The 23,370-nt window shown below is 42.7% G+C and overlaps 2 protein-coding genes across 15 annotated transcripts in view; one reads left to right on the top strand and one right to left on the bottom strand.

Annotated features, from left to right (window-relative positions):
• Positions 1–7,027: 7,027 nt before the first annotated feature.
• CHCHD7 (coiled-coil-helix-coiled-coil-helix domain containing 7) lies at positions 7,028–22,608 on the bottom strand. 9 transcript variants are annotated; one of them, XM_042464112.1, is made up of 5 exons: positions 20,694–20,821; positions 17,661–17,803; positions 13,908–13,996; positions 9,256–9,354; positions 7,028–7,395 (listed from the first exon to the last, which is right to left on the bottom strand). In XM_042464112.1, the coding sequence occupies exons 3-5, from the start codon at positions 13,959–13,961 to the stop codon at positions 7,291–7,293; spliced, it is 258 nt and encodes an 85-aa protein (XP_042320046.1). In that variant the 5' UTR covers positions 13,962–13,996; positions 17,661–17,803; positions 20,694–20,821; the 3' UTR covers positions 7,028–7,290. The 9 variants fall into 9 exon arrangements, with proteins under 9 accessions (XP_042320046.1, XP_042320051.1, XP_042320045.1 ...); XM_042464117.1 differs by lacking the exons at positions 17,661–17,803; positions 20,694–20,821 and adding an exon at positions 22,488–22,608; XM_042464111.1 differs by lacking the exon at positions 17,661–17,803 and having other exon boundaries at positions 20,694–20,842.
• Positions 21,000–23,370, top strand: part of PLAG1 (PLAG1 zinc finger) — a 45,492-nt gene continuing 43,121 nt past the window's right edge. For 2 of the 6 annotated variants that reach the window (XM_042464097.1, XM_042464096.1), the window contains exon 1: positions 21,000–21,221. The gene's annotated coding sequence lies outside the window, so the exon portion shown is untranslated. Of the gene's footprint in view, positions 21,222–22,642; positions 22,752–23,370 lie in introns of those variants that run through there. The other 4 variants (XM_042464108.1, XM_042464107.1, XM_042464106.1 and 1 more) reach the window with 2 other exon arrangements.

Genomic DNA, 23,370 nt, shown 5'->3' with positions numbered 1-23,370 from the left:
ACTTCTATTTTAGAAACAAATCTCTGTTACCAATATCTGGCACAGAGGGGAGGAGTGAGGAGGCTGAAAGGTTAGTACAGTCTTTGGATAAACACAGAACAGATTTATACAACAGACAGTGTATATGATAAGGAATGCCATGTTGCAGCTGTTTCTAAGTGGAAAGTCATACACATGCATTGGCACATATATCATGAATCTGGGATTATTTTCTCAGAACTTCAATGCATCAAAAATTAAACATGACATGACGAAATACACCAACTCACATATCAAGCAAACAGTATCTTCATTTTCCTGTTAAAGAGTATATAACACATCAAGCACAAACTCTGTTGCACTAGCTCTGCCCCCTCCTCATGGTCAAGCAATAGCTTTTATAGAGTGAGGGTTTTTAAAGAAAGAATTTTAAACCATAATGCATACATAAATAAAGGAACCTAAGAATAGAAGTAGGCCAACCCCACCAGGCAGCTTTATTCATCTCTAGAGTCCAACTTGTTTCCTTTTAATCCTTTCAGTAGTATAGGCAGGGTGACCAGATGTCATTACCGCAAAGGAGGACAAAGCACCACAAAATGCAAGACATTACCAAAATAAAAGCTAAAAACTCTTAATATACATTAATGCATCTTAGTCATGCTCATAATGGAGGGCATTTTGGAAATTCCTCCTGCACAGAATGTTGAAATGTAGGACATGTCCTAGAAAAGGAGGACATCTGGTCACCCTGAGTACAGAAGTGAGGCATTAATTGGGGTGTAAAGTGTGTCTCAAACCATTACAGGGAAAACATACCATAGTACAAAGGGACCAAAAATAGATTCTCTTCCTTCACATTTTATGCTTGCAGTAGCTGGTTGGCAGGATGAGAAGCAGACACCAGCATGGCCGAGGGGACAGTGAACCCCAGGAAATACTGGAACTTCATGTAACAGCATCTCCATCCTGCACCAAAGAACTATGCATCGGAAAGGTAACACAGGATGAAACCACCCAGCAGAGAATCAAGGGACATCAGGGCTAGGAAGAAGAGTCTGCAGACCCAGAAGAGTATCTCCACGAGGTCAGACTCCTTCTTTCCCATTGGATTGGTCTTATCTCTTTCATCTGATAACACAGAACAGTGAGCTTTCAAATAAAGAGAAACTCTGGGAGTACACTTGAACTGTGAATCCGCAGGAGGAGCGTAAACCTACCCAGTAATCTCCGATCCCTGATCTGCCTTTCAATTGATCAGGAGTACCTATCTTGTCTGTATAAAATTTCACTTCTTTTGCCCTTATCCAGTCAACTACTGGTGCCAGAAACTGATTTAGCACAGAAACTCCTGGTCTGGGTTTCCTTCTCTTTGTTCTTTTTATCAGAATGATTGCATTAACACAAATAAGGTTCTAATTAATTTGACTCATCATTTGAAGCCTACTTCAAATATGAAGCACTAATCACAGACCACAACACAAAATCTACAAAATAAATTCACATTGTTAGCTCATAACTGATTCTGGTGTCAAATATCAGATTTTCGCTAGATCAGGGGTGTGCAACTGTCAGAAGGTATATGCATCCACAATGCCCCCCTTCAAAGAGACCTTGGAGACATGGCATGACACTATGGAGAACTAGCAGAGACAAAACTATTTCTTCTATTTTGCTAATACAGTGGATCCTTGTTATACGCTGGGGTTTGGTTCCAAGATCCCCCGTGTATAACAAAATCTGTGTATGCTCAAGTCCCATTAAGTTTAATGACATAGCAAAATGGTGTCCCTAATAAAAAAAGGAACATCAAGGTAAATTTATACTTTTTTGGAACATTTCCAAACCGTGTATGCTTAAATCCGTGTATAAAAAATCCGTGTATAAGAAGGGCCGACTGTATTGATGTGACTTTCAATCTGTCAGTGTTGCTAATAATGAATTTTATTTTACAAAAAATAATTTTGTCTGGGGAAAAAAACCTCAAGACAAAATGTATTATTTGCATGGCTTCAGAATCCTGGAAATATTACATCTCTAGTTGGGTGTCAGCAGCATACTGGTGACACCTGGCATCAAAACTCCTGAGCACCTCTCCTGGCAGTTTCATGTGTACTGTATCTAAAATAGCAAGAGGGAAGAACACTGAACTCTTGAGCAGCACTACTGGCCAATGCCAAGAATTCCCCAGCACTACTGTCTGGGTACACCTCTCCAGGAAGGAAAGGAGGCACTGTAAAAAAAAGGTGGCCCAGAAGAATGGCTGATGATACTGAAGCTACCAAAAAGGTCAGTAGAACCAATAAAGACACACTTCACTAATGTTCCTGGCACAAGTCATTCACTGAACCAACCAAAACCATCACTGCCCCATAATCAGACCAAAAACCTGACTAAAATGCATCTAGGTAATTTAGAAACACTGGCCTGTTACAGACTGCCAAAATAAAGCTGCTTTGGGTCTCTTTGGAGGTATGCTGTTTAAATGATGCATGCATCCTAAGAATTCGGAAGCTGCACTCCAGTGCTTAGGAATGGAGTGTGGCTTTGGCGCGACCTCCGGACTCTTAGGACCCCATGCATCATTTAAATAGCATACCTCCAAAGAGACCCGAAGCAGCTTTATTTTGGCAGTCTGTAACAGGCCTTTGTGTTAATCTCTGGTTTAGGATTTACATTAACAGCCAGTGAATTTTTTTTTCTTTACTGTCAGTTAAAGATTTGCTTTCTCAATCTATGGTCTAAGAATTATGAGCCAGATATGAGGGTTAAGGCTAACTTTTAGTGATCTACATATTACTGGTATGCCATGAGATGCTGTCCCTAAGATTCTTTCTTAACAAAATACTGAACATTCTTGAAGCCCTACAAGCGTGCACATCTTCTGCTTTAATTTTTCCCCCGACACTCAGCTAAAAATTACCAACTATGAGTGACGTTTTACATTCAGAAATACATAAATGACTTACTAGAATCTCCAAGCCACTTATGTTCATCCAGAAATCAATGTTAGAAAACAAGCAAAGAGCTCCCTATCATTGCAAAAACGTATTTTCCCTTAGGTAGAACCAAATCTACAGTTAACTAGACAAGTTTATTTTAAAAGTTCAAAATCTAGGTAGGCAATGGCTCAACTAAAATGTAACAACCACACATAAGCTTTTGTGACATTTTGGTTATTTTGGACAATTATCGATTTTATTTTTTCCTCACAGACTAGCATGGCTGTTTTTTAAAAAACTTTATGGAAAAGTGCCACCTTTTCTTTCAGAACTGCCTTTAGTAGTCATCTTACTCACAGGTTTAGCAGTAAAACTCTTCTTGTACAAATAAGTGAGCAAACCTTAATTCGATAAATGTGTGCCTGGTTACTGCTAAAGTGACAGGAACTGAATCTATAAAACTGATACTTTGGTTTCCACTTAAATCTAGATTTTCTTTATATTACACAATTCTACTCAGATCTTTCTTCAAAATGAAATCCTTCAGTAAACACATTATTTTGTCACTGCCTCCTAGAACTGCAGGCTTTCTATAACTTGCTTTGTAGAATTTCATCAAAGTTAAAAGTAACACCATAAAAATGTTTCAGTGCAAAATAGTGTGACTTTACATACAGCTTGAACCGTAAACTATAAATTGTTTCAAACTGCAAAAAAGACCATGAACTAATTTTGCCTTTGGAAAATCTGTTATACCTCCTCTTAAATGAATAGTAGCAGCACCCTGGATAGGGAAGGTTTAAACTTCAAATACCTACCCATTTACTAAATGCATGCTTCTGCTCTTCCGAGAACAAAAATCAAAGCTCTCTAATGGGAACCATGTGATGGGCAACAAAAGGAAGCATTGTTCCTGGTTTTACTAACCAGGAAATGATGGAAGAACCAGGAGAATGTATACATATATATGTGTTCAGAAGTCCAATTGTGCATATCACATTCCAGAGTATCTGCTTCTCACATTATACTATATCTTTATATTCTGGCGCCTGCCAATTGCAAGCAGCTACTAAGGCTTATAGGATAGAAGAAGCTGTACTCAATCATGTGAGGGAATGACTTCACCTTGATGCTTTACTCTATAAATGATATGTTATTGTTACAAAAACTATAGTTTAGGACAGCACACATACCAAAGACATAAGACTAATTCAGCTCTAAAATATTTCTCAGCAAGTGATTCTGTTTCAACATGGGGGGGGGGGGGGAGAGAACTGAGACTAGCATAACATTTACCATACATTGATGCTCTGGATTCAGAAAACAATTAGGGTTATGTTAGGACAATATCTTGGTAGGAACAAACAGAATGTCATGAAATAGCAGACAAGCTTTCAAGTTCCCTAGACTTTTTCCTCAGTATTATTTATATAGCACCACTGATGTACATGGCTCTTTACAGCAGAACAAAACATCTCAGAGAGGATGTTAACCAAAATACTATTTTGCACTATTCCGCACTGAAATTAAAGTGATACTGTAACAAGCATGTCATTATCTGTAACAATGGTATGTAATGTCACAGATTGTTTACAACTTTACCTTCTCATCCAATGTGCCCACACTTAGCTTTCAATGAAATGTTGGGGTAAAGAAACCACTCCCTGTCCTCACTCAGTACTACATTAAGTACCATGGATGCTACTGTATGACAGAAGCGAGCAACTTCAGTGAGAGGGGGGCAACACTCCAGTCAGGTTGCACTAGCACACCAGACAGGACCAGAAATGATATGTTAATTTCTGCTTTTGTTTCCATCTGATTTTCAGCCTGAAGGTGGTGGGGGTGAGGGTTGTTTTTTGTTTGCTGGTAGATAGAAAGGGGCAATGGAAGAGCAAAACTGCAGCATTTTGAAGTCAATTGGGGGCAAAAAAAATGACTTGAAAAGTGTCTGGGGCAGCAAAATGGTGTCCCATGGGCTGCACCTTTTCCTTCCGTTTTTGTCACTACAGGAATCCTACTGTGAGTTCTACACAAACAAATATTTTGGTTACTGAATTCCTACTTTTTGAAACAGATTTTTAAAAAATTGTAGTACTGCCAATCAGATCCTGAAGTACCTGTTTTCTTGCAAGGCAACTTACAAGAAGCATGAAACAATACAACCACTTAAAATGCATTAGCTGCTTGCTTCCAGCTGCAAACAGCTAGTCAAGCCTCCTTCAGTTTTTCCCAAAGGAGGAACACAATTCTTGCTGCTTCTGTACTGAGAAAAAAGACAAGGCCCAAATGACAGGAAGGAGATGGGATAGTCATCTTTGCCAGGTTGGGCATCTTGGTGCATGTTGCTGGGAGGAGGGTTTCATGTCTTTGCCAGGAACCTTGTTTGTGTCATCACACCTGCTGTAAACACCTCCTCCACCTCCCATTTGTGTTAAACCATTAAAACAAGTCTAGGTGGAGTAGGGGACACTGTGGTTAGAAAATGGGGCAAGTTAATTAAAAACAGAGTAGGGCTTATGACAACGTTGCAGTTCTTTTCAAATCCCACAGGAAGCCCAATCTCTGGCAACACCATACCTCTCAAACACAAAACAAAGGGTTTGGTTTTCTTAGACAATTTACATGAAATGGAGATGAAACACTCTCTCCAGCTGAAAGTATTTTGTGCATTCCCACACACCACTACCACTCCTTTAAAATCACCTTCTCTCCTCAAGATAGTTTGGTTAACAGAGAGAACACAAGTTTTAAATAACCACACAACAGGCACAATATTTCACCACAATAAACTCTAAAATCCACTAATAATTCATGCTAAAGTACAATTAAAAGCAAAATGAAGAAACAAAGAGAGATCTAAGTAGCACCTTTTATAACTGGATTAGCCAGAATTCTTGAACTTAATGTAGGGAAGTATTTTGTATGATCTTTACTGGCAATAATACTGTAAAAGCAGCAATGGCAGCATTAAACAATGCCTCTCCAGAGTACATTTCCTCTGAGAAAATGGAAAAAATAGAGATGAAGACCACTTGTCTCTGAAACTTTGCAAGTCTTCTCACCTTCAACAAAATTACATTCTTTAAAATAGAATGTCAGTGAATAGTGAAAAAGATGGAAGATTAAAGATTGTGGACTAGCAATTTATTCTTTTTTTTTAGTACAAGCAATAAATCCAAGAAAGGTAATGGGTACCAGGAAGCATGGCAAAATTCAAGTAAAATACAGTCCCAGCAAATTGGACAATATACTAAGTGTCACGCTGCAAAGCTTTGAATGGACTACAAATCTGGAGACCAGGGTACAAATGCTGGCCATGGGTGACCTTGGGGAAGTCATATTCGCTCAGCCTCAGAGGAAGGCAAAGGCAAACTTCCTTTAAACAATCTTGCCAAGAAAACCACATGATAGGGCAATCCTAAAGTGAACCTAAGTTGGAAATGTCACAAAGGCTCACAAGCCTATCACTTTTTCACTGGTTTGTCTCTCTTCTCGTACTCAGTCTTTTCTTCTCTATTCTCCCTGTATATAGCAGACAGAATTCTAATTTTGTTTCAATAGAGATGCACACACTGTGAGACACAAGCAAGGTTCACCATGCAGATGGATTATGCAGAAATGGAACCTCCATTACTCCAGTAGTGAGAAAGGGCAAATATGAAAGTGGTCAGGGCCTCTGATTTTTCCAAAATCAGCTGCAAGCATCTGGAACAAACCTCAAGTTTTCAAAGAACCATGTTAATTTTGTGTATCTAGATGGTGATTGCATGGAGATTGTGGAACGTCAGACTACCAAATTTATTTCAACTAATAGGTTCAGTTTTAAGATAAAATAAAGATTCACTCTCAGGGCCTTTCAGTATCCATGTCATGTGTCAAATGTTCAGGTTGCACAGTCTTAAAAAAGGCATGGGAACCATTCCACCCATGAATTGTTGAGCTGCAAATTCATCAGCCTTAGTTATTACGGTCAACGTTGAGGAAAGGTTAGTTGTAGTTGAACAATTTCTGAACTACTGCATGATTCTACTGTGGTCTACGAGGTATGATGGAGACAGACAGACACTCTCAGTTATTGTAAGTAAATAAAGCACACAAAAAGCTCATTTAAAAAGTCAATTTATTACAGACATTTCCCCCCACATGCTATGCATGTTACCCTTCAGTCAGTATGTGAAGATTCTGCTGTGGATACAGTGAGAATAAACCTACAAAAGTATTCGCTGAAAATTCTGAAGCTGTACGAGGGTGATGAAGATGATAGCAGCAAAATAGCTACCTACCATAATGATGGTTTCAACACTCTTTCCAAACTTCCTGTATAAAATAAAGCCAGTATTTATGTTAAAACAGCAGCACTGCATGATTAATATGGTACTCTTTCCATTGATGCTAGAATTCGGTCTCTTTCTTCTGCTGTAGGCATATCTGGCTTTATTCCATCTTTTCTTCTCTGCATCATGATTCCATTCTAGAAATACAAATAACTCACGTGTTACTGATTTTAGTCAATTTTATTATTAGTAAAATAAATATTGAAAATAATTTGAACAACAGATTTTTCTCCAGCAATTCGTCAACTTTCCTCTACTTGTTTGTTCACACTGGTTTGACACAGATCTCATTACTGTATAAGCAAATACAGTGGGCCCTCGGCATCTGCAGGGATCCCTTCCAGATCAACCCATGGATAACAAAATCTGCATATGTTCAAGTCCCATAAAACTTAATGGTGGCATAGCCATGTGGCCATGACACCATTGAGGACAATAGCACTTTGTCCCCACTCCCTCCCCAATGCCAGCCTTGGTGTTTTCAGTGCCTCCTCACCCTCTTTTCCTCCTCTTCTTCCCCTGTTGCTGCTGTTCTTCCTCCCCCTCTTCTTCCCTGTCATCGCAGGTTTAGGGATTTGAGTCCTAACTCGGCCATGAAACCCTACTCTCAGCTCAGGGGAAGGCAAGGGCAAACCTTGAACAAATTTTGCCAGGAAAACCCCAGGATAGATTCGCCTTAGGGTCGCCATAAGTCAGAAACAACTTGAAGGCACAAAACAGCCATCACAGAGACAATTCTACAGGCCAGGCTAGAGTCCTCCACGCAACGCAAAGACAGAAAAACTGATCCCGCATTTAAAGCCCAACCCTTTAGCAATCGCCCTCATTCCCCAGAGAAGCACCAAGTGCGGGGCTGGTTTGGGTTGCATCCTCCTCCTCTTCCCTCGCCTATTCCGCATTCCTCCTCTTCCTCCGTTGCGCTGCCACCGCTTGTCCTCCTTTTCCTTCCTCCTTCTCCGCTCTTCCTCATTCTCCTTCCTCTTCTTCCCCACATCCTCCAACTTCTCCTCCTCCTCTTACCACCCTCTGTTGCCATGCCGCAGCTCGTCCTCCTTTCCTCCTGCTCCCCACTCTTCCTCCTGTCTCCTTCTCCCTCCCTGCCACTTCCTCCTCCTCTGCCAATGCCACCCCCCCCTCCCCATGGGCTTGCCATCCATGTATGGTCAAATCCACGGATGGCAAGTCTGCATATACGGAGGGTGAATTGTAAAAACAGATGGCCTATGAAACAAGCTTGATATAGATGACTAAAGGTAAAGGTTTCCCCTTTGATAAGGTTGTCAATTCGTACCCGAATGTAGGGGGTGGTGCTCATCTCCGTTCCTAAGCTGAAGAGCCAGCATTGTCTGAGATCACGCAGCAACCATGACTGCACAGAATGCTGTCACTTTACCACTTTACTACTTGCACTCTTACATACTTTCAAGCTGCTAGGTTGGCAGAAGTATCTGTGGACGGCAAGCCCCACTGACTTTAATGGCTGTGCATGCACATGGTCACAGGAGAGAAGCCAAGCGTGCCCATCTAGTAACCTTAGGACTTATGGTCCCACAATTCTTGCCCTCTGCAGGGGGGGGGGGGCGTTTCCATAATGGAACCCCTGCAGATAAGAAGAAGCCACTGTACATCACCAAAGGTATTTTTCAACTTGTCAAGTGAGCATGGGGACAAAAATTGGTTTTTGGACCATGCACAGCTGCTATAGAGGTTAAGCCACATCATCCATAGTTGCTACTGGGATTAAACTCACATACAAAATCTATAATATTATTTGCACTCTATTTAAAAGTTGTTTTACTGATTGCATTTGTCCTGAGCCAGAGAGTATGATACACTTTGCCTGTGCATACACCCACAGTAGTTTTAAAAGCCTGCATCTTAAATTTTCCAGTTAGCACTGACTAAATGTAGAGCTGAACTCATGTTTTTACAATCTTGTCCATCAAAACCCAATGAACTGAGCACTCTACTTATCCAGAATTTTCAAATCTACTTACCCAGAACTTTCTGCAATTTTTGTATCTTAAAAAATAGATGGTGCATACATCTTTATTGTAGTTACTATCATCCATACATTTTCTAGAAGCATCTGTTTCCTTGAAAATGAAAGATAATCATGTTAAAGAGCCAACAGGAGACAAGGCTTATGTTCCATAGCTTTTGCCAGTGTTAGACACGCTGACTGAAACATTGAGGGTGCAATTATATATGCACTTATGCATGAACTAATTTTATGTACTCAGTTGTACACATAGCTGCTTTCTCAGAAGACTGGCTGACAACTGCAATCTTAAGCATACTTACCAAAAACTATATTATTATACTTTCAGCTTATCCTTCCAAGTAAATCTATCAGAATTTCTAGGTTAAATATTTACACAGCAAGTTCAAAGAACCTCATGCTTAGCTGTCTAAATTACGGACACTAACATACATGCAGCAGACACCAACACTTATTTGGTAATCCACATTTTTCCATTCCAGGAAATCCATGTGACAGTATATTTTGCACACTAATTGGAACATTTTGCCCCACCAAATTTATTTACCTTATAGACCACCTAAACTTTCCATTTTACACATAAGAAATATAAGCCAGTTTTTATTTTAGATTACATATAGCAATATATACAGTTGGCCCTTCCCTTCTGCGGGGGATCCGTTCCAGACCCCGCTGTGTAAGGAAAATACTGCGTAAACTCAAGCCCCATTAGAAACAATCCTGGCGCGCCCCATTGTTTCTTCCGGGCGCGGGAGAAGCCTTTCCGGCATGGGTTCCAGAGTATGCTGGAAGCTGCATATAGTGTCCCCGCATATGATACGGGCACACTATATTAAGCCAGCGAGCCAGTCAGCCAGTCGACCTTTATTAGGCATAGAAAAACAACATGCATTTACAATAAAACTTCAGGATCGTTATTAAAATTTAAGCCATAATCTTGTTGCCTCCACCAGAAAATTGGCCATTAACCTGGTAATATGTGGGTTCTGATCTTCCAATAAGTATTCCACTGATAACCCATCCAAACAGATATTCATTTCCAATAACCTTCTTAACAATTTTCCCCTTGGAATTATATACAATGGACAAAGCAGTACAATATGATGGAGAACATCTGGTGCTTGAGCACAGTGACATACACGATTCAAAAATGGGGTCTGCAAATACCTGCCCCTGGTCACATTTGAGGGGCGTACATTCAATCTTGCAAACAAAAAGGCTTTCCTTGACACCAGCAGTGAAAGGGTTTGAAAATAATCCAGAATCCTACCCTGCATTAAGCTAAATACCGAATAATAAAAGCTAGGGCTTTTTTTAGTATATCATGGGGGAAGGAAAGATGACTATAGGTTAGAAGGAGAGTTTCAATTCTTTCAAAACTGAAACAAATGCATCAATGTGAGCTCCCATTCTGGGGGAAGATGTCGCAGGGATAATATGATTATTTTTATTGGACTGCAGCAGTGGCCCAGTTTCACAAACTCATTCTATATGGCTTGCTCTTTCAAGTTAAAAGAACATTCATGGGCAAACTGGCATGTTTATCATCACATGCAGCTTGGCCCAGAATCAAATGTATCAAATCCCTTAATAAACCAGAATTACAAAGAGCAAGCCTTGCTGCAAAGTAGTAAACAAAAGATTGTTTAACATTTAGGCTGGTGTCCCCTTAGAGAATTCTGATGGCATAAGTTGGATATACATTATTGCAACTCACTTTTATGATCACTGCATAAATTGGAATCTGACCACACAACAATTAAAATCCTCAATCAAAACTCACCTTTTTAGTACAGCCAACATGATCATTTCCACACTGTGCTATTTTCTTGTAGCTGGACCCAGGGCAAGGATGCCATCTATAGAAAGCTTGCAAAGACCCCATAGGTCTCTGCCATATGTCCATCTACAGGAAAATAGTTCAACATGTTCCCACTCATCCTCCCTGCTCTCCAACAACACAGAACTGGGGAGGAGTTTTTGTGGTGTCATATTAGGAGATGTAGCTACATGATACACATGTAGGATCTCAGCCTTGTTCATGAGTTATAGGAGTAAATAATGAGTTGGGCTTGTCTGCTAACAGTCTGTTAATTAACAGTCTGTTAATAAAAATGGATTGAGTAGAATTTAAAAGCATCTCTTCAAAATGGGGAAATGGGCATTAACAATGCAAATGATACCCAATGAAAGCAAGTGTATACTGATGCACACTACAGCAAAAGTCTCAACTTCACAATGAAAAGATCTCCATAAGCACCGACTGACAAATCAATGCATCTGATGAAGTGGACTAAGAATTTATGCTAGAAATTTCTTTTTCAGTCTCAAAAGTAGTAATGGGTTCCTTTATGTCTCTTTATTCTAAAGAATACTAATACTGCTAACTATTTGAATACAACCATAATAGTCTGTGATTGACAGGCCAATGAAAGTGTAAACCCAAATTATACCTGCTCTAAAAGAAAAACTCCATGTTGGGCCTAATGTGAAAAAGAACCAAAGCATAAAATGTCTGATACCTTACTGCCTCTATGCAAGTCCACACTATGAATACACTTAGAATACTATGTATGTTCAATCCTGAAAAATATTTTTTTTAATATCTGGAGTAAATGTAGCAACTATGTTGATCAACAGGCTGCAACAATACCTATGAAGAAAGTTTACAACATCAAAGGGTGTTTAGCTTAGAAAAACACAAAACAGAAGGCAGGACAAAGTAGTATAAAATTGTAAGTGGTTGGTGGAAACTGAGGGTATGGAGAAGTCTTCTACATCCCATAAGACTAGAACCTGAATGGCAAGAAATTCAGGATAGATAAAATTACACTATTTGTTATACTTGTTCAATTGAGAACAAGATATGAACAGCCTTACAGCATTGAACACAGAGGTTATAAGTGGCTACAAGTCATGATGGATATATATTCTCTCCAGTATTAAAGGCAATATACTTCTATTTATCAGTTGCTCCAAAACACAAATAGAACAGTACTACTAAACTCCTGTCCTCCTTGACAGATTTCCATATGCACTATGCTGGCTACTTCTTCAACAGAATCCTCGACTAGGGTGGGTTATACACCGCCATTAAAGTACGCGCAGAGCGCATACTAGGGTTAGGGAGGTGCTCTCTGCACGTAAAAAATGACGGCGGCCATTCCAGATGGCCGCCGCCATGAGGACGTCACGGCCACGCCGCCTCTATACAGGGCGGTGCGGACGTGACGTCCTCGCTCCGCGCCAGGGCGCCTAGTGCGCCTTTTGCGCGGACCAGGAAGGAGCTCCGTTTCGGAGCTCCTTCCTGGTTTGCAGCACTGCTTTGTGTCGCTGGGCACAGCTTTCAGACGGCTGCGCCCAGCAAAGCAAGGGAGAAAGGGGCCAAGTGGCCCCCTTCTCCTCCTCCCCGCTGCCGTGGGGTGTCCTTGGGGCTTGAAGCCCCAATGACACCCCTTTTCAGGCTGCGGGGAAGCGGCGTTTTGCCACTTCCCCGCAGCCTGAAAAGCGGCGGATTGGGGCCTCAGCGGCTGCCATTCTCACAGCTGAGGCCCCGATACACTGGGGAAAGGGGCGGGTACAGACCGCCCCAAATGGGCGGTCTGTAACCTGCCTAGATAAGGCTTTTGGCCCAATTCTGCTTATGTTTTTATATACATTACCTTTACAGAAATAAAAAACTTAAAATATTCCTTCAATTTTAAGTTAAAACATTAAAAATGAGACAGTCAGATCTCTTGGTACTTTTGCCTTTATGAATAACATGTAAGCAAAGTTTATGATAAATGTACCTCTACAATTAATCCTACTCAATGATTAACTATGTTATTATTTAAGCTTGGAAATTTTCTTGTAATGAGAATGCAACCCAGACCATTATTATATCAACATTTCATTAATCCATTCTTCTTAAAACTTTCCAAGTCTTGATCCATAATTACCCAACGGAATCAGCCTAATACCTGACTAAATAGCTTGAACAGCAAGAGCCTGGATCATAATTTATGTATAAATTCCTTCTACAAATGGTTTAATTTTTTGCCAGTAATTTTCAAATACTAGATCAAAGGAAATAAATGTCCACATTTGTTCTGGAAATGTCATACTCAATATTTCACTCTAATTTATGGTGGCATGTTTGTATTTTTATGTCTCAGTGTGGTGTAGTGGCTTAAGCATTTGACTACAACTCTGGAGACCAGCTTTCAAATTGCCACACAGCCACGAAAATCCACTGGGTGATCTTAGGCAAGTTATACTCTCAGCCTATGAGGGAGACAAAGGAAAATGCCCCCCCCCCAAACCCTGTGACAGGTTCGCTTCACAATCACCATAAGTTGGAAATTACCTGAAGGTGAATAACAGCAAGAAGTAAACTGTCTTTTTACTCTTGAAGTGAATCCACAAATGATTCAACTTTCTGAAATGCCTGTTCCTTTATAACTTTATAGCCCACTGAAATAAGTTGCAAGCATCCAATCACACAGTCCAGAAAACTCCAATTGCCTTTCTCTTAGAAATGCATAAGTACGGTGAGCATATTTATTTCAAAGAATAAGCATAGTTAGTTCAAAAAGAACATGTTTATTGTGCAAAACTGCATAATCCCTCAAATGAATAAATGATTATACAAACTGAGCTTCTTACCGCTAAACAGGGATTTATGTCATGATCACGAAGTCGTTGCAGTTTTCTGGACATAAAGATGCTTGTGTATGTTTTTTTTAAGGCAGCAGCTAGAAGAAAGAAGACAATTTTGATAAACACCTAACAGACAAATAACTCTCACCTTCATTAGAATTTAAGACATTCAGTATGACTTTTAAGATGTTTAGAAAAAAGTATACCACACACTGATAAGCCATCATCCCATTCCAAAGTTATGTAGTTAGACCACAATTTTCTTGCAGCTTTTTGATAGCAGATCAATTTTTGTAACATTACTGCACAAGTAATTTGACCAGCAGCATGAAGATGTACTGGGAATAGCGGTAGCAAGTACATTTCTATACTGCACTTAAGCACTCCCTAAGCAGTTTACAATGTGTAAGCTAATTGCTACCCAACAAGCTAGGTACTAAAACAGAAGAATGCAAGGCTGAGTCGACCCTCGAGCCCTGCCTGGGATCTAACTCACAACCTTGTAGCTGTGAATGGCTCCAGTATTGGCATTTAACCACTGAGCCACCAGGGCACCCACATGCCTTTCCCATTTCCAGAACCCAGAATTCCTTGCAAATAAGTATTCTGATGCAATCTCACATTCCATCAACTTCATACATGATCTTAGCCTTAATAGTCTTCACTCTGGCCAGCTTCCCAATTTCACTTTTCATTTAAGGGATGTGGTTCTAAGAAGTCATCTTGTATATGAATATGGACAACTGCAGTCAGCTACATGAGGGAATACATCATATTAATAAAAGTACCAATAAATTTGCATTCAAGAGATGACACCATTTTTCTATAATTTGAGGTACGGAGTGAAATCAGTCTTCTTTGAAATATTTACTCAAAATGTTAAGTGAAACATTTTAAATCAGTGTTTTAAATACTGCTAAATTGCCATTTCAGACTATTGGAAATCTTTTCAATCCAGTATTTGGAAGTCAGTACTGTTATATTAATGTGTTGCTACTGGCTGCACTCAAACCTTAGAACAAAACATGATTTGTTCTAATCATAATTTGAGATTCCAAATGTACAACAGACAAAGCTATTTCATTTCAATATTAAGATGCATAGAATTATAAGTTTGTATCCAGTCTCATTCTGCTAGGGCAAGGCTTCTACGGCTTGCAGGAACCCTAACTTTCATCCCTGGGCAAGTGTCCAAGTCAGCACTCATTCTGCTTGAGTTACGTCATTAGCCTAAATTGCAACACCAACTCTTGTATTTTTCCATCAGTGTAATCTTAGATATAATTCTTCATTTAAAGCTGCTTGTCTGCTTTCATTTTCTATCTGCTTAGAATTCTTAAGTTCACTCCTGTCTTCATGATGAAGCACCCTCTTGAGGTAGAAAATAGCAGTAAGCATAGCTTATGATTTTTGACTTAACAGCAAATCAGTTTTGGTATCCCTTGAAGTTCATTTGAGAACTCACACAGGTTTACAAATCATGGTTTTACATGTTTGTATGCAGCCAAAATGTTCAACTGTATTATTGAATGAGCAATACACTTAGGATTTGACACAAGAAAATTACTTTCAAATGCTCCAGATTACAAATATTTTTTGAAGTTTGGTTTAAGGGAACAAGCAGCAATCTGCCAATCCTATTCCTCATGCAATATAGTAACATGGTTTTTGATGAAACACAAGCTTGATTACCTAGTTTCTCACATGCTTCAAATCCCATTTTTCTTTAGGTCAAGCACCAATAATATTTGAAAATACATCCAAAACATTAATTTACAATTAAAATAAGCAAACAGAAGCTTTTAAAAAAGAGTTTCATTTAAATCTCCCATTCAGATTTATATTAAATGTTCAGAAACAGAGGCTTTTCATGTTATAAACATAAAAACCCAAATTCTGCTATTATTAAACAGATACCATTTGTTCTGGTTAGGGGAGTTATAAAATAAGCATAGGCCTATTTCACTTGTCTACTGTTTCTATGGGACCGAACAGACAGGCCAAAATAAAGCTGCTTCGGGTCACTTTGGAGGTATGCTGTTTAAATGACACACACATCTTAAGAGGCTAAAAGCTGCGCGCCAGTCTTTAGTTACATATCAAGAAGATATGGATAATTAACCAGTGTTGAAATCCAGAGTTCAGAGAAGGGAAGATGGAACGGATCGTATGAGACACTGTTTATGTGCACAAGGTTTATACTCAAGTAGACTCATTGACTCAACCAAGTTTAAGTGTTAACATCAAATTTTCACAAACTGAATGGCCTGCTTTTGGGAGATATTAACGGCTAGATTTGGGTTTCAGAAGAAAATAAGTGCTGCATTTATTTCACTATTACTGGGGGGATCTGGTTTTTCCCCCCTCTTTTCTTTGCAGCTTTAGGTTTCTGGGATATTTACAGCTTGCTCACAAATATTGGCGTATCTGTGGCATGTTTCTGATTTCATATTCCCAGTTTTTTAAGACTGGGAATCTGCCATGTGTCATATTTTATGCCATTTGATTTCCTAATTTTCTAAAACATAATTTGCTGAACCAGAAAACTCACCAGACCCTTCCTAGGAAAAAGAGTAAATCATGATTTCTAGCATTTATTTGTAGAAAACATACAAACATTTGTACAAGACTTGTACAGTAGTGACAAATCAAGAAGTCTTGTATTAATCTGGGTGAATCAGAGGAAGCAGAAATATACATTGTATTACTGGTACAAGTAATGTTACAGGAATAGCTGATGAACCTCACATTAGACCAGTCTTCCCCCCACGTCTTGCTGCAGGAAACCAGATCCATTAAGTCATTGCTCACTTCCTTGAAATGTTCTATGCAAGCTTTGAAGAGTCAAGGCAAAGATTATCAACTGACTGAGATCCTTTAGTGTTTGGGGGAAAGGCATGGATGAGTGTAAGGCCTGCATGTCCCTCTTCCCTTATATCATAACTATGTTGAGTTCAAAAATATTCATCTCTATTTTTAGCTATCACTGTTTGTTGTTATCCTTGGACCATGATTTGTAACTGCTTTTAAAAATGGTTTATATAAACGAAACAGGGCTATAAAGTCTAAGTCTAAAGCTAAAACTAACCAAACTAGCTAGCTCCAGTTTGGACACAGGAACATATCAACTAATTAAAAACAGAAGCAAATGTTTCTGATTTCATCCTTGCAATTGTTCCTGCAATAGAGTATTTTGCTTTAGCAATGCTTTAGTTGAGTCAAGTCCCAAGGATAGAATCACCAGGTTGTCTCATGCGTACACACAAACTCTTACCCAGACTACTGTATGTCCAATTTTCCAGTGTAATGTAACACACATACACTTTTATTTTCATATTGTTTTCCCTTGAAAGCTATGTCCCTTAAGATTCCAAATGAATTTGCTTGATACAATTACAATTTCATTTGTTTAACTGTTTTCTTTCTACAGTCCCCTTCCTTGTACATTACAGTGATGCTTTACTGTTACTGTTCTGTTAGTAAGAGTGCATTACTGTTACTTTCCTGTTAGCTGAGGAAGTAGATTGAAGTCTGTAATGACTGGGCCAAGGAACAGAGACCCCAGAAGACTCTAGGGGACAGAAAAGGGATCCGCTGGGTCTAAGGGCCAAGAACAGGGTGGCTGTTTGGCAGCTTGGACCCCAGGGATCATCACAAAGTCTACGGAAGCTCATGCTGCCAATTTCCTTCTTTCAGTTAGTCTCAAAGGTGCTACAGGATCTCTTTACGTACTGATTCTACAGACTAACACGACCATACCTTTGAATTCATCCAGACAAACCTCCCTTTTGGAGACTCTGCAGCTCCAAAAGCATCAGCTAAGCTTTCTGGCTTCCAGCTCTCAGTGAGAAGTCATCCAAAAACAAGTCTCAGAGCATCCTGGGCAGCAACAGAAGCTATGCCTGGCATCAAATGAGATGGCAATGATAAGAAGTGGTGGTGGACAGGGGCTGGGCAGCCAGTTATTATGCCTAAGGAAAAATTCTACTGTTATGAAAGCAGTTTTAGATTTAAATTTTGTGACAGTAGATCATGGAGTCCCACAAAAAAGAAAGAAAATCCTGGGAGACAGACCACAGTTTTTGTGTAGTCAGTTTAAGTGTTACACTCAAGCAAGACTTTTATCTACAGGGTTATCTGACAGACCACTTTCTAAATTACGCTGGTAGGAAAACATTGTTTTTTCTGGATTACGCTGAACATTTCTCTTTTATAAATTCTAAATTTAGGAAAATACTGTACCAGAGTACAACCTCCCTCTTCCAATACTTAAATAATAAAATAATAATAAAAGTTTTATTTATATACCACACCTTCCTCAGATCAGGGCGGTTTACATACATTAATCGTATACATACAATAGATAAAAAACAAACCACGCAATATAATTATACAATAAAAATAAACAGCTAAAAACATTAAACTCTGAAATCCAGTTAACCTCCAATCTGTTCCAGGATCTGCAGGTGTGTAATACCATTTAAGATTTGTACTTTGTACTAGGTTGAGGGGGGGAAAACCTGTCATACGTAAATATATACCAAATTGTTTCCTGGAACTGTTGGACTAGGATTCTGGAGACCAGGGTTTGATTCCCAGCTTGACCATGAAACCCATTGGGTGACCCTGGGCAAGTCACTCTCTCTCAGTTTCAGGGAAGGCAATGGCAAACCTTCTCTGAACTAATCTTGCCAAGAAAACTCTATGACAGGTTCGCCTTAGGGTTGCCATAAGTCAGAAATGACTTGAAGGCACACAGCAATGTACAGAACTGTACAACCCTCAGTTCTGACACTCAAAGTCCTATGTTTAATTTATTAATTAAAAAGGAGCATCTTTTACACTAGGCTCAGATTGGTGGATCTTGTGTAAATGAACCGTGAAGACTCTTCATACCTAAAAGCTAACCAAGTGGGTTTAGGTATCAGAAGAGAAAGGAGCAGCATACAACCACTTCCTATTTTAATTCAAGCATTTCACTTTTCACAATTAGATGGTGGAACAAACACACTGACAGACCAGGATAACGTTCTGCCTGATCCACCTCATCTGCCTCAGAGAAACCTGCTAGTAGTGCTGCGTTGTCTGGCAAGAGACTTTCCCCAGAGTTCCCTGAGTGAGAGCAAATTTATTTCATTTACTTATTATCTCATTTTCTTTATGCTGCCTTTCTCCCAAGGCGTCTTAGACGACAAAAACATTTGAAGAAAAAAACTTCACAATTTTTAAAAAATATCTAAAACAATTAAAACTGCCTCGTTAAAAGAGTAAGAATAAAGTATAAAATGAATATTTAAATAAATACAAAAGTTAAAAACATGACTAAAACACTCACACCTTATAATAAATCATCAGGAGGTGGGAAGAGGAGCATGGGAAAGGTCTGTTGGGGGAGGAAGGGGAATAGGGATCTGGGGGAAAGAAATGAACCCAGTTCCCAAGAGGGGAAAAGTGAGGAACTCACTGGGGAGGAGGAGGGGGGCTTCTATGCTTTCCATCCAGCACTCTTTTAAGGCCTTTCTCCAAAACCCTGGGCCCCCTCCTCTCCTCCACAGCAGAACACCCCACGAAAGGCCTCGCCTGCGGAAGAGAAGGCTAAGAGGTCAAACGATAGCCCTGTTTAAGTATTTGAAGGGGGTCACACTGAGGATGGAGCAGGCTTGTTTCCTGCTGCTCCAGAGACTAAACACGGACCAATGGAGGCAAGCTGCAGCAAAAGAGATCCCAACCTCAACATGAGGAGGCTGTTCGAGAGTGCCTTGGAATCTCCTTCTTTGGAGGTCCTTAAACAGAGGCTGGACGGCCATCTCTTGGCGGATACTTTGACTGAGAGTTCCTGCATGGCAGAAGGTGGGTTGGACTGGATGTCCCTTGGGGTCTCTTCCAACGCTATGGAGATTATCGCACTGCACTCTTTTAAAGCGTTGCTCTCCCGCTTTAACTGCTCTGGCTGCCTCCTGTTGCATTTTAAGGTCTGTAGTTCAACGAGGGCTCAGAGCTGTCTGGCTGAATATTCCCTTCCTCTCTCAACTGCAGATCACTGAAGGCAACAGGAGGCGCCCAGAGCGGCTCAAAGTGGGAAAGGAACGCTTTAAGAGTGTAGTACCGTAATCACACCCTCCCCCCGGACGACACTTGTCCCTCCATCTCCGCCAGGGTTAGGGGCACAAGACCACCCCCCCCCCCCAAGAATATGGGGAAGCCGCAGATAACAGAGACAGCATGTTTTTACCTGAGAGAAACCTCTCTAGGAATCTCTCGGTCCTCCAGGGAACAGACAGACACCGACCATAGAGCTGCACTGGAGGAGCTACAAAGGCCCAGTAGAGCGATCTCTCTAGGGATCTCTAGGTCTTTCGGAGCGACCTTTACCCAAAGCCGACCATAGAGTCTCACTGGAGGACCTAGATATTCCCAGAGGGAACGGATTGATCAAACCCTCAAACATCAGAGGCGTAAACATGGAGGGATGAGTGCATGGGAACCCGAGGCGTCCTGGGCCGGCAGGAACCTTGGTGCTGCATGGCATGTTCTCGGAGGCTGATGACCTTAGTCCGCGCTGCTGCATCTGCCGCACTGGAGAACCTTTGGGGGACATGGAGCGAGGAGGTTTCTATGCACATCCTACCATTCTCTCCCACCCGAAGCAAAGGGCAGCCCCAATGGGGGAAAGGGGCCCTCGGGGCCAAGGGGACGGAAGGACCCCCTCAGCTTCGGCGGCGTGGTTCCAGGGGTTCCTCCGCTGGGCCTAAGAAGACCGTCCGAAGCGGCTCTTCAAGAGGCGACACTCACCTCGCCCTCCGGCGCCAACCGCCCCGCTCCTCGCCTCCAATTCGAAAGACGTCAGCGATCCGGGCAGCCTCTTTATAAAGGGCGCAGCCTACCCCGTTGGTGGCCCCGGGAGTGACAGCGGCGCGGGCCAATCGCTCCCTCCGCCTCCTGACCCAATCGGAAGCCGGGTCCCTCCCTGTCCTTTTTCCTTGAGCGAGAGCGAAAAAGGGGCGTGGCGTGGCGTTTGACGGACAGGGGGAGGTGTCCAACCGGCGGCGCGTGTGGGCGCGGCGTGTGCGGCAGGCTGGGCTGCACCGCAGCGCATATACACACACACACACACTCACAGTACAATGGCTGCTGCTGCTGCTGCTGCTGCTGGAGCTGGAGGAGGAAAGAGGGGAAGGCAAACACTTTCCAGGCCCGCCGCCGCCGCCGCCGCCGCCGCCGCGGAGTCCATCGCGAAATATGGGGGAAAAATTGCAGAAAAATCGGAGAAGGCCGTAAAAGGCGGGAAGGGAGCGCGGAGGGGATGCTGAGAGGCCGCCGGTGAGTCTGACCCCGGTTGGGGCTCCCGGCGCCCGGGTTCAAGGGGGGACCGGAGGGTTATTTAAACGCGGGAGCGGGAGCAGCAGGAGAGGGAGGGGGCCGGGAAGAGGCTTCGGCGGCCGAGGAGGGAGGAGGAGGGCCTCGTCGCCCCAGAGCTTCTCCTTCGGGGGTTCCCCGCAGTGCCCCCCTCGAAACGCCCCCGAAAGCCGCTCTTTCTCCCACAACTTCCCTCCCTTTTCCCTCGGGGAAAGAAAGGGCCTTCCTCCTTTCGCTCCGCAGACGCCGAGGAAGGCTCTGAGGGACTTCGCGCTTGGAGAAAATAACAACAACAATAACAACAACAACAATAATAACAAAGTTCCTCTCCCCTCCATTTCTTCCCTCCTTCCTGCGAGAGCGGTGACAGAGGCGGCCAGCGGAAGAAGAGGAGCCCTCCCCCAAAACTATAGAGAGAGAGATATGTAAAATATGGGAGAAAATGAATCTAAATTCCTGGCTCGCCCCTTCGGAGCCCCGCCTGAGGGGGAAGCCTCGAGGAAGGCCCCGGGCCTCTGGGGGCCAGTTGGGGGGAGAGGGAGGGAGGGAGGGAGCCCCGTCTGGGACACTGGCTCTCCTCCTCCTCCAGAGACAAAAGTGTTTCTCCTTCTTCCTCCTCAGAGGGAGAGGGACCGGGGAGCAGCCCCTCTTCTTCTCCTCCTTTCCCTCCTTGGGTGGCTGCGGAGGGTGGGTTTGCCTGGGTCTGGCGCTGGAGAGGCGGAGGGAGAGAGAGAGGAGAGAGGGAGCAGGGACAGCTTGTTGTCAGTCTCATAAACAACCAAAATGGAGGCATCGGCTCCCGAAACCCCTTCCAAAAAATCCGCAAAAATCGCCGCTTGCTCCGACGGCGCCCAGGGACCCCCTCCTCGGCCCCGGACCGGCCTCCCTCCCGCCATCTCCCGCCAGGGAGGAAGGAAGGAAGGGGTCACACCGGCGCCTCTTGCTTTTGCTGCTGCTGCTGCTGCTTCGGGGGGAAGAAGGCAAAAGTGGGGGGACTGCCCTTCTGGCGGCGGTGGCCTTTTGCCAGCCATCCTGGGAGCGGATGGAAAGCTGCGCCCGCCTTGGGAGGGAGCGGGGCGCCTCGGTCCCGCGTTAAGTGCGGATGCAGCGCCTGCTGAGGAACTTGAAAGCGAAGCCTGGCAGCCAGGAAGAGAGGGGCTCCTCCACCTTCCAGACCCACCTCCAGGACATGGCTTTGCTTCCTTGCTCCTTCACCGGCTCGGGACCTACCTGCCACTCTGCCACGGGAAGAAGGCGCTCCGTTGTCGTTGCGGCATCGTCGCACGTTGCTGGGCTTTTCGGGGTGGGGAGGGAAAGGGCCGCTTGGCGTTGGTTTCCTCGTGGGGCCAGGGGCTTAAAGAGACAGCCCCTCTGCTCTCAGCGGAGTCGGGGGTCGCTGGAGCCCATAAATCACACACACTCTCTCTCTCTGGAGAAGGCAAGCCCCCAGAGAGCCTTGGCCCTTGATCCCAGGAGAGGGGCGGATCAAACAAGGTGGGATTGCACTGGCCACCGAGTTGGGCAGCTGCTGCTGCTGCTGCTTGTAGGGCTTGCTTTGCCCTTTCATGACAGGAATGGACAAAACGAGCACCCCAGCCTTGTTTGGTTGTTTTTCCCCCTTGTGTGGCAGCTCTGCATTGTGTATCCTGGCTGAGCTTTAATGAAGTGGTTGTGTCCTCCAAAATTAAGGTGTTGGGGCTCTGTGTGTGTGTGTGTGTGTGTGTGTGTGCTTGTGTGGGGAGCCTGAGCTTACCTGAAGCAAGCATTAGTACTGATCCTGAATGGAGAAAACAAGGGCCCCAGCCTTGTTTTCTTCTTGTGTGTCAGCTCTCTGCGTTGTGTGTCGTGGCTGAAATTTAATGGAATTGCTGTGTCCTCCAAAATTAAGGTTTTGGAGCTCTGTGTCTGTTGTTGTTATTGTTGTTATTGTTATTTGTGTGGGGAAACTGAGCTTGCTTGGCATAAACATGAGTACTGACCCTTCATTTTAACAACCCCCCCCCCCACCTAGGGCCACATGAAATCTGGGGGCCCCTTGTAGTTGAAATGTGAAGCCATTTTGCAGAAGGCTATGCTGCGAACATGCCTTGAAGTGTGCCTCTCCTCTCCCCCC

Source organism: Sceloporus undulatus, chromosome 4, assembly GCF_019175285.1.
Source record: "Sceloporus undulatus isolate JIND9_A2432 ecotype Alabama chromosome 4, SceUnd_v1.1, whole genome shotgun sequence".
Classification (NCBI taxonomy): domain Eukaryota; kingdom Metazoa; phylum Chordata; class Lepidosauria; order Squamata; family Phrynosomatidae; genus Sceloporus; species Sceloporus undulatus.
This window is presented reverse-complemented; position numbering and strand designations above follow the sequence as displayed.

Coding starts and splice junctions, on each gene's coding strand:
- CHCHD7 (XM_042464109.1), bottom strand. CDS start 19,399: ATGGAAAGCATAGAAGCCCCCCTCCTCCTCCCCA. Junction 13,997..19,365: donor AGCCCCCCTCCTCCTCCCCA/GTGAGTTCCTCA, acceptor TCTTTCTTCTAG/CTGCTGCCTTAAAAAAAACA. Junction 7,396..9,255: donor AAAATTGCAGAAAGTTCTGG/GTAAGTAGATTT, acceptor TTGTATTTCTAG/AATGGAATCATGATGCAGAG.